Source organism: Neodiprion fabricii, chromosome 2, assembly GCF_021155785.1.
Source record: "Neodiprion fabricii isolate iyNeoFabr1 chromosome 2, iyNeoFabr1.1, whole genome shotgun sequence".
NCBI lineage: Eukaryota > Metazoa > Arthropoda > Insecta > Hymenoptera > Diprionidae > Neodiprion > Neodiprion fabricii.
Genome location: NC_060240.1, coordinates 3,880,599 through 3,891,638, shown reverse-complemented (window position 1 = coordinate 3,891,638; position 11,040 = coordinate 3,880,599). Strand labels below are relative to the sequence as shown.

General features: G+C 37.1%; 2 protein-coding genes across 3 annotated transcripts; one reads left to right on the top strand and one right to left on the bottom strand.

The window, feature by feature from the left end:
* Nucleotides 1-1,837: 1,837 nt before the first annotated feature.
* On the top strand, nt 1,838-7,657 carry LOC124174983 (b(0,+)-type amino acid transporter 1-like). Its single transcript, XM_046554744.1, has 3 exons — nt 1,838-2,066; nt 5,019-6,317; nt 6,963-7,657. The coding sequence occupies exons 1-3, from the start codon at nt 1,970-1,972 to the stop codon at nt 7,022-7,024; spliced, it is 1,458 nt and encodes a 485-aa protein (XP_046410700.1). The 5' UTR covers nt 1,838-1,969; the 3' UTR covers nt 7,025-7,657.
* On the bottom strand, nt 6,160-11,028 carry LOC124174987 (sorting nexin-16). Of its 2 annotated transcripts, XM_046554752.1 has the most exons (5): nt 10,783-11,025; nt 10,287-10,577; nt 9,817-10,125; nt 9,555-9,682; nt 7,397-9,393 (listed from the first exon to the last, which is right to left on the bottom strand). In XM_046554752.1, exons 2-5 carry the CDS (start codon nt 10,560-10,562, stop codon nt 9,336-9,338), a joined length of 771 nt encoding a protein of 256 aa, XP_046410708.1. In that variant the 5' UTR covers nt 10,563-10,577; nt 10,783-11,025; the 3' UTR covers nt 7,397-9,335. The 2 variants fall into 2 exon arrangements, with proteins under 2 accessions (XP_046410709.1, XP_046410708.1); XM_046554753.1 differs by lacking the exon at nt 7,397-9,393 and adding an exon at nt 6,160-6,288 and having other exon boundaries at nt 10,287-11,028.
* Nucleotides 11,029-11,040: the final 12 nt, after the last annotated feature.

The window sequence follows — 11,040 nt, the reverse complement described above, 5'->3', positions numbered from 1 at the left end:
AATTTTTGACGTAGTACATGAACGTACCGAGAGATGACGTCACTCCTTCATTTCTTCTTATCGTGATGATGCACTTTGCCTCGATCGGTAAGGTACTTCCTGTTGCACAGCCAAGTCGAGAGGAGGTCAACAATACCGACTGCGTGTAGCTTAGGTTCTTCTGGTGACCATCCAATTAATTGACGCCAACTAAATTTTCAAGAATTTGAAAGAGTGCGGCAGTCCGATAAAAGCGAATTGTGATCTAGATTGATATACATCCAAATAATCAATTCTCATTATATTCTTTTCAAGCTGAGAAAGGTTTAGTTGCACTGTGAAAAGTACAGCCATCACGTAAATAAGAAAAAGTATGTGACAAGGTGTTAAAGAAACTTTATTCAAATCAATCAAACCTTGCAGAAGCTTTTCGGGATCGTATCCAGGTGTAATAATTATATTTCACGTTGAATAAGAAACGTGGATTACTCAAAGTGCACAAAATATTACTGAGCATCAATCAGTAAATGAAAATTAATATAACCAAAGCTCCAATTCGATAGCAAGTCTAATTCGAGGACGTTGTACGCTAATTGAAAGCTCGCCGGGTGAACGATACACTAAAGTCATACGACACAGTACGAAAAGTGTTAGAATCAACATATCGGCTAGGCATGGCGCAATTACAGAGCGCCGGACAATCCTACCTAATGTTACTGCAAGATAAATAAGAATTCGAGATCTCGTACAAGAATTCTTCGAAGGTCTATATCGAGGACAAGATAATTTAATAAACTACGTGTAAACTAGGTGTCCATACAACTCAAGCGTCACGCCAGTCTCAGACTTTTTCTATTTTACAGGCAGAAATTGGAACGGGGACCGATATGTTTGTGACGATAACGTTTCTCATTGTACAACCAATCCCTACACCTGTACTTGTGCATCCGTACATTTATCAATCGAGTTGGTTCCACACTTTACATAATTCGTTATGTTATATAGATCATTCACAGTGATCTGTGAGCCAAGCACTCATAAAACATACGCCACGAGGATTTACTTGACAAGCAAATCTAATATACTTGTATAATATCGGTTTTCAACATCTTGGATTCTAGTTTTCAGCCGTTCGGTACGTCTGTGGTGACAGTCGTCAACTAATATCTTATCTCAAGTACTGGAGAAAAAAAAAAAGGAAGAAGAAACTCTTTGACGGTAAATTGTGGCGATCGCATGCTGTGTATATATATATATACATATACATCGGCACACGATGCCAAAACGCTGCCGATATCTGCGAATGAATCTATGATGCAAACCAGAATCAGCAAATCGCAATTTCGAACGATCGGGGAAGGTTAGCTGAAACATACTTCGCGAACGAAATAAGAGACGTCATTTTCCGTAAAATTACACTCGAAAAACTATCACTTTTTATACAACTTGAAAACCGCATTCTTACATATGCGTCTAACATTAAAGATATACAGCTCGGTGTTCTTTATTTTTTCCCCTAAATGTAGCGAACAAAGTAAAAAATATACGATGTAATTTAACCTAATAAAATATTACAAATTCTATTGATTCCCCGGCAGGAAATCAAAAAAAAAAGGAGAAGAAATGCTGAAATGATTTGATTGTTGAGTTCAAAGAAACTACTAGTAATAATTAATAGTTCAATACCAGACACCACATGGTACAACAGTCAGTGTCAGCCCAGTTATGATCCGACGTAATTCAACTACTATTGGCTCATGACTGAATGTAACAGCCCCCTTATGATAACGAGTAAATACACAAGCTGAACAAAGTGGTTCCGCGTTTTGCGAATCATAGTTCAAAGCTTGAGCTAGCAGAGCAAGTTTGTGCAAATTTTTACTCGTTCTTGTCACATTAGTTTTGTGTCTTAGTTATTTATACGTATATAATATATATCGTGTTTTTTTTTGTGTGGTTATATTTAAATTGAAAATAATTTAACGCCAAAATGACGCATGCTGTCGTACAGGATAAAGAGAAGGTGGAGTTAAAACGAGAATTGGGACTATTCAGCGCCATTAATATGATCATCGCTGTTATGATTGGTACGAAAATCAAATTCTTGTTTTTTTCAAAATGAATATTTTATTGTATTCCTTTTCATTTTTATTAAGATTATAAATTGTTCATTCGATCATGAATCACGTGTATGAAGTCTCTTCAATGATAATCGTTCTTCAAACTGGAGGCGCGAAGCCACTGAATTGTATAATGAATCGTTACATTGTGACTATAATAATATATTATTGTTTACATTTCAAACATTCGTTTGCTTATCAAGTTCCGTTTTATAGTACGTTTAATGACCGAAATGTGAGTTTAGATATGATTATAAATAAATTAGAAATCTACTAACATTAAATTGATAAAAATAAAATACTGTTGTGTAACGACTTTGTTCACACAACCAAGTCGAGATTGAAATTCGGAGGGAATGTTTTTACGTAAATAAAATTCAATTGATCTAGTATGTTTAGATTCGCTCTATCTTTGTTCCTTCGATTTTTATGTAGAAATATTTACCTCCAGTCTATTAAAAAAATGTTAATTTCTTGAAAGTCTTTTACATATATTACGACACGGAAAGATAAGTCGAGATATCGCGCGTGTCAAACGCCAGGTACAGATATTATCAATTGGAAGTGAATCAGGTTGTGTAAAAAGGCTTCACAATCATTAGAATCGCTCGTAATATCAACGAAATGTAACAAATTTATATAGTAGGTACTAATCGCAAGTCAAGGTCTACTGACATCTGCCACCTTGTGTACAAAGCCGCAGCGATTTATCCACATCCTGTTATAATTAATTAATATACAGCAACATATGCAGCATTGTTAAATCATGATATACATTTTTTTTTCAACACTTGTTGATAATTTTTTTCTATTTCGATATCAATTGCATAATGAAATAAACATGGTCATTGGACAAAAGTGCTATTGACACTAATCATCATAGTTGTAACCCTGCGATTATATTCACAAGTGCAAGACGTGATACGTTGCAAAATACTTGAACGAATCGTCGGTGAAATTATATCTAGGAATCAATTGCGAATATTTTCTACCAGACAGATCTCGAAATATAAAGCTAATCGTTATCACAGTGCCATATATTTCAAACGACTAATTTATCTGTGCGCAACTCTTTGGATCTCCGTACATTTGAACTGTTAATTCATGGTAGCATATATTTACAATTTGTCTAATCCAGACCCCACGTGAAGCGATATACAGTATTATTCCCAGTATGCGTATTAGTATAGCAAGGCCGATTCTTGACATAGATTCCTAATACCGACACTTACCGACACCTTCCCTAAATTCAAACTCTTTTCTGCGATGATATCACAGCGATCGACACCTGCAGTACTGCCCCGAAGGTCAAAATCACGCTGCCTTACCAATAATTTTATTTACCAGAGGTCAAATCACGCTGTACTCAATTGCTTCTTCTTTGTTTGCGCGCACCTTCGCCCGTTTTCTGAGAACGTTTGAATTTTTCCGCCAGAGATTTCAAGAGGCCGATCGCTGTGATAATTCTCGTTTTTTCTCCAACCGTTGATACCTTTTGAAAAATTTTGTTCAAAAGCCTCCAAATTTAATTCATTTTTGAATTTCTGCTATTGAAGATGATTTGTTGGAGATTTTGTTCGCAGATGCCATGATATTGATCGAATTCAAACATCTTGCAGATTCCATCTTTAGCTGAAACTTGAATGATCGCTTCCCGTGATGAGAACTCTTTTTTTTATAGGGTGAGCTGTACGTATGTGGGTCAGTGTGGTACAGGACTGGCATATCATGTTTTGCATTTCAGAGCGATAGTAACCCAATTCCGTAAGTCTTGAGGTTTTAACTTTGTCCTTGACTAGTCGATATCACACCAGCATCCAGGTTGACGAAAACAATTCTCGGAACCATTAATTATGGAATGTAGGGTGGTTGATATTGCACCGGAAGCTGTTCAAGGTTAACGAGAATATTCCTGAGATTGGCAGGCTGATTTTACGAAGAACAAAAGGGTTTGCGTCGCGGATTTACCTCGACCGTCAGTAGGGGGGGATGACAGTGAGATTGTTGGTAAGGTAACGTGATTTTGACTTTTGAGTCGGTACCGCAGATCTCGATCGCTGTTATGTCATCGCAGAAAACGGTTTGAGTCTGGGGAAAATGTCGATAAATGTCGGTAGTAGAAATCTATACCCAGAATCGACCTTACTATACTACTGACGTGACCGAATTAATTGATTCAATCAGTTTCAAGGTTAACGAAGAAGTCAGAACCACATTATCATGTTGTCCTTTCGTTAATTAAGGGGTTATACACAGTTAGGAGGCCGAAAAAACCGATTTTCCCAAGATTTTTTATAAAGACACATTTCAATTTATTAAAATAAAAATTTATATGTATACACCTTAGAGCAACATTGAACTTCGTTCTGATATTTTTGATTTGTAAAAATAATGATTAACAAAGCTACAATCTTCGGGAGCAAGATACCTATACTGTATCATACAAAATGATAAAACCTAACATATTTAGTTAATATAAGGTTATCTAGTCTTTGAGCAAAGGAATAAGCAAAATATTAATTTTTAACGAAGCGGTCACTTCTCAAGAAAAAAATTTCGATTATCCCAAATAATTTTCGCCACGATTTGGTTATAAAATGGTAAATATTTATCGGCGACAAAAAACCTTCGATCAAGAACTGAAACACATATTCATACAGCTTGTGTAAAAATTTGAGACACATATATGGGTTCAACCGTTTCCGAGAAATCCTGCTCATCGACTTTGAAAACATAGTTTCGAGAAAAATACGTTCAAAGTTTCACAAGCACGTTCAAACGCTCCGGGGCGTCTTTGCAAATGTGCGCGTAACTTCCACAATATTATTTTGTTGGATCGACATGAAATTTTCTATGCGTAAAAAAAAATCGATTTTTGAAAAATCCAGAGTAATTGTAACCACTTAAATCCTTCCACAGGGTCGGGAATATTCGTCTCGCCAACAAGCGCCCTGGAGAGATCAGGATCGGTAGGATTCTGCCTGATAATCTGGGCCCTAAGTGGAATGGTATCGTTGCTGGCGGCCCTCGGTTACGCAGAACTTGGTACAGTGGTGCCTCGATCCGGAGCAGAGTACATTTATTTCGTCGAGGCGTTTGCCCCGCTGCATCGATACTTGGGTGAAATTCCAGCGTTCCTCTGCTCCTGGGTGTTCGTCTTCGCGCTCCGTCCCGTAGAAGTGGCGGTGGTAGCTCTGACCTTTGCGGAGTACATAGTGCAGCCGTTTTCCAACTACATTAAAAATGTCCCCGAAGAATCTATGCACAAGGTGATACTGCTGCTGAGCATCGCTGCCCTCGGACTGATGACCTTCATAAATTTGACTAGCGTCAAGCTCTATGTGAAGGTCCAAAACGTCTTCACGATGTGCAAGGTCGGCGTTTGCATCCTCATCATCGGCGGTGGGCTCGTTTGGCTCGCGTCAGGTCGGACTGAGCTCCTCACCGAGCCCTTCAAGGGCACAACCCGTTCCCCGGGCAACATAGCCCTCGCCTTCTACAGCGGCCTCTGGGCCTATGACGGGTGGACAGCAGCCTCGATAGTCACCGAGGAGGTGAAACGGCCTGAGGTCAACATCCTCAGAAGCATCTTGATATCTGTTCCCGTGGTGACGCTGCTCTATGTCGCCGTCAACCTCATGTACATGTCAGTACTGACGGTACCCGAAATGTCCTCCGCCCCAGCAGTAGCTGTTCTATGGGCCGAAAGGGCGCTCCCACCCTGGTTGGGCTTTGCGATACCCTTGGGGGTTGCCGTCGCCACCTTCGGCTGCGGCCTCAGCATGCAGTTCGGAGTTTCGAGGCTCTGTTACGTCGCCGGGCAGCAGGGACACGTTCCGGAAGTCTTCAGCTTCATCCACATACAGAAGATGACCCCAGCAGCAGCGGTGGCGCTCCAAGGGCTGATCACCCTCGTGTTCATCGTCTCCGGTGATGTAATCGCCCTCATAGAATTTGCCAGCTTTCTTACATGGTTCTTCTATGGACTCGCCATGATCGCCCTAATCGTACTACGTCGCACCAAACCCGATGCACCAAGACCCTACAAGGTTCCGATTGTCATACCTTGGCTCGTCTTTTGCGTTTCGCTGTTCCTGTCGATCATGCCAATCGTCAAGGATCCCTCCCCCAAGTACGCTTTTGCTGGGATTTTCATGCTCATCGGTATCGCGGTTCATTACCCTTACGTCTACAAGAAGAGACACGACAAGTTTTTGGGTAAGTATTTCGGCGGTTTTCTCAAGGGAATATATTTTGGGAACTTATATCCTGGTAACCAATTGTATTTAGATTTGTTTTATCCAAAGGTATGCACGTCAAGCTTCGTTCGCGTGTAATTTTTTTATGTATTTTTATTATTTATTTTTATCAGGATCAATCAACGGAAACTATGATATTGTTATTGACAATTTAACGTCAACCATATCGCCCAAATATGGTTCTTGATTTCCACGATATTTCGAAAACGGCTCAACCGATTTACTACCTCGAATTTGGAGACATCAGCATTTTTGAACATCGAGATTATCCTCTTTTCCACGATGCCACTTTTTCATTGAACGTCATATTTTTTTATAACAAATTTAAAAAGTCGAAAACTTAGGACAAAATATCCAATTTTATATTCAAACTGTTATCATTTTCTCTTTACGGAGAACAAAAAAATTTGCTTTGTCACGCTAAAGATAGAAAATGTGAACACGAAGTTCGATGTAACATACTTTCGAATAAAGTAAACCCGAGTTGAATTGAATAATTGGTTTTCGAGGTATAAATTCTGAAGATATATCCTCTTTTTCAGACTAACTGCCGCATTGGTATTCGTTCTGTAAAATAAAATTGATACCATTTTTCTGCTTTCAGATAAATTCACCTATGCAGTGCAAGTATTGTGCCTAGTCGCTTCTCCGGATAGAAAAGATTGATTAAAATATTTCTGGTTGAATTTATCATGATACAAAAATCTGTATTATTCGACAACCGATTCGTGTGGATGACAATGACTGTAGTGAAAGATGGGAAACAAAGGCGATTAACTATAGTGTTGGAGTGACCAGATTGTATGTAACCTCCTGAACTTGTTGATTTGCTGTGCTGCCACACAATAATGGTCATCAGCTTGAACAAATAAGAAATTTATCAAGTTATAGTAAATTATGTTTAATTTTAAGGCAATCATTTCATTGATACACGTCTGTGATGTAAGAACACTGCTATTTAAACACTAACTCAAATTGAAGGAAAATTTATTTGTGTGCTGATGTAAGATGAATGGGTAAAAATATCATGACCAAAAATTAATATTGAATCTTTTTTTTTCTTTTTATTGACAATTCAATTATGCTTGAGCATGGAAATCGTACATTATAGATAATGATACTCGATTTTTCTCGTGATTTTATTTTTCTATTTTTTCTATTTAAAGGCTGGTTGTTAGAAAACGAAGGCAAAACATTGTAGTACAAAACCATCTTAATTTTTATACCGATTGTATTGGAATAAAAATTGGAATTTTTGATGGTGCTATTTTTTTCATCCAAACAGGTAGCATTAGAATATATTTCATAAGGCACGAAAACATTGCATTATAACACCTTATATCAAACTTCCATTATGAAATGTATAAAAATAAATCTTATACGTCTATTTATTTATATTCAGCTTAGAAATATTACCACTTGCCAGATAGTTTTTACTCAATTCACTAATCACTGGGTATTGTTTCCATGATTCTAATTCAATTATAAAGGTGTTTTCGTAAAATCTATGAACTGTGTAAAGCTCACTCACGCTGACATCGTGATAATAATACTTTAGGCGTACAACCCATACAAATTGTTGATTACAGTTTGTAAAGTACAAATTTCATTTATGGTCCCGTATCGGGTAACTCCTACGAAATAATAATCAGTTGTACAAAATTGATAATACTAGAAAATTATTTGACAGTTTATCCTGATGATGTATCATCAAATGCAATTTTTTTAAATCGAAGTAACGCCTGCGTGGAATTTGGTATTTGTCTATGCAAATGTGATTTTTTTTCAATCTAGTGACGCAACTTTATTCCTAAAATAACTAGGTGAGAAAATATATCTACTATCTTTGGAATTATAAGGAAAATTGAATAAGCTGCATATGTCAAGCGTTACGAAAGAGTGTGATTTATGACGAATAGATAATGATTTTGACCAGCGATAATTATTTGAAGCCATAAAAGTCGTTACTGCAATTTGTATGCCACAAATTTTTCAGTAAATCTTATATTAATTAGACATCCGACCGTTGCTACCCATCAACGAATAATTGATATTTCGTTGAATTATTCAAACAACAATAAAGAACAATTCATTAAGGTATACTAAAACTAGTGTGATTTTTTTGTTTACCTTTTATAAAAATTCAATGTAGCCAACTTATATAAAATTTCAATAAATAAAATAATTCCTATCCTAAATGGGAAGTTAGTACGGCCGTGGGTTAAGTCAGCTAAAAAACAAGACAAAATATTCAAATGTCTCAAAAAAATCGTACAAATCCTCATAGCCTGTTATCAGAGCTACCTATCACCGCTATATTACGTGTAATAACTTCCCATGTCAAGTTGCTGGTTTTTATTTATAACGATAATATTGCCTCGAAAATTTCCGTTGCAGATATGTTATAATATAATATAGTTATTCTATAAACTCTATAGTAACGTTACAGAAAAATAGGGTTTTGCATTTATTTTCTTTATTATTGAGCGTATTATGCCGTCACCTTTATCTCTGTTTCACCAAGTTGTAAAACATTCAAAAGTGAGTTTGCAAATTTTATACGATCTGTAAAATTCGATGAACCTGTTGCGGCTGGTAAGTTATTTTTTCACTGACAAATTTATGGCGATGCAATGTATAGGAAGTAAGCCTTCGTAGCGCATATCAGTCTTCTCAATAAAAATTTCAAGTGCGAATACGTATTAGATTTGTATTCTTGGAGCAACATAAATTGGAAAACCCTATCAATAATAATAACATACCTATACACGTGTAAATTTATATAACAACGTTTCCTGTATAGGTGGACTCTGATATAAAGTTTTCGTAAAGATTCAAGTACCTTTAGCTACTAGATACGTATAATAATAATAATAATATAAAAACTAGATATTATTTTTAATCATCCATAACGTGAAGAACAGTAACATAACACTTACTTACTAAAATATCACGGTAATTGGTAATAGAATTAACATCAATCAATTGATGTTAATGGTTGTGAGGTCCCACACTTTGAACATGTTTGTGTTACGCTGTAATAAAAATTAACTTGTGTCCAAAGTGTCTGAAGTATGTTGGATATTTCTAAGACTATGTCATATATTTGCAATTTTTTGGGGCATGCATTTTTGTCCCATCAACCGAAGTTTTCAACGTAACAAATCTAATGATTCTCACATATTTAACTACTTACCTTATGATATGTTGTAGTTTTTGTCGCAGTTCATTAGTTCTAACTGATTCCATAGCTAGAGCAGCGTCTCTCTCTCTAAGTTGCTGGCGTAGATGATAAATTGTGTCTTCCAGGGCCTCGAAAATTGCCTAAAAATTATCAGATAGTTCAGTTTGAGTCTATCGTCAAAATTTGTTTAAAAATAAAACACAAACCAGAACTCTTATTAACAGCTACAATAATCTTAAGGAGATAGTGGCCGAATAATCCGATAAGTGCTTACTCGAGATTCCTCGACAGTGTCTGAAAGTGCAGGTGGCTCATCCAGACAAAAAAATTCTCTCACACATGGTATTTGTATGAGAATGGTGTTGTTTAAAATACCATTTACAAAATTTTGTAGCCCTCTTATTCTGTCTTCGAGAAAGCTAGGTGCAAAATTATCTCCAAGCCATTTTTTTCGTGGTAAAGATAAATGGGAGGTCGAAGCTTTTTGTCTTCTCAACTGTGTCAAAAGTCGAACAAAATCTGTGTATCTTCTGAAAATGAACCAGCATTCTCCAAGTCTCGGTTCAACACGCAATTTGTACACCTGTAAGTATAACACAGGTCAAACAACACATAAGGAAACAGGATTGAATGATAAATTTGCAGAACGTTTTTCATCAGTTTCATAATATTTTTTGACAGCACCGATTCAGGACTTCTATTGTACTCAACCAAGCAGGTTACGGATAAGATTTCATTTCTCACCGTGAACCTCGCTCGTTCCTCCATAACTTCGTAGCCAACAATTGGTATTCTCAAGTCGCTATTAGACGACGGTTGATAACGAGCTTCGGTGTTCCTGTTAGGACTGGTCTGATTAGGATAATTGAATCTCTGTACGGTAAAGGAGTTGGAATGACCAGATCCATCAGAGTCTGGGCTGTCAATCGTTCGCAAGACATCAGGCTGCGAGTTCCTCTCTTTACTAATAGCTAGAGTGACCTCACTCACGCAACCTACGCTGTTACCTGAACTGGACATTCTAAGAGTCGTAAGCTGTGGATGTTAAAGACAATAAGCAAAAGATTTCGTTTGAACATTCAAAATCTGCTTGTGAGATGTGAACAGTGTTGCACACTGACCAGTTCCGGCACTTTATTCATTTCCACTGATTACTTGAAACAATTTACATCGGGGCAAAGATTAGCTGGGACAAAACAGTCTGGATGAATTAGTCAGAACAATACCGAGACATACGTACCTACTAGGGCGGAGTGTTATTCACAACGAAAAATAACCTCGCAACAAGTCATTAGTGCTAATTAACGGAGCGATTGGATTGAGTAACCAGCAACAAAATGGGGAAGCTTGTAAACTGTAATTTCGTCACAACTCTAGACAGTTATTGAGTGTATTTCAATAATCGTGTAGCGTACGAAACATCGAACAATGTTTGTAGAATCGCATCGCGTACATCTGGATTGAGCTTTAAGTTTTGACGTATGCGGTCAGCGGTGTG

Coding starts and splice junctions, on each gene's coding strand:
- LOC124174983 (XM_046554744.1), top strand. CDS start 1,970: ATGACGCATGCTGTCGTACAGGATAAAGAGAAGGTGGAGTTAAAACGA. Junction 2,067..5,018: donor GATCATCGCTGTTATGATTG/GTACGAAAATCA, acceptor ATCCTTCCACAG/GGTCGGGAATATTCGTCTCG. Junction 6,318..6,962: donor GAGACACGACAAGTTTTTGG/GTAAGTATTTCG, acceptor TTCTGCTTTCAG/ATAAATTCACCTATGCAGTG.
- LOC124174987 (XM_046554752.1), bottom strand. CDS start 10,562: ATGTCCAGTTCAGGTAACAGCGTAGGTTGCGTGAGTGAGGTCACTCTA. Junction 10,126..10,286: donor AGGAACGAGCGAGGTTCACG/GTGAGAAATGAA, acceptor TTATACTTACAG/GTGTACAAATTGCGTGTTGA. Junction 9,683..9,816: donor ACACTGTCGAGGAATCTCGA/GTAAGCACTTAT, acceptor GATAATTTTTAG/GCAATTTTCGAGGCCCTGGA.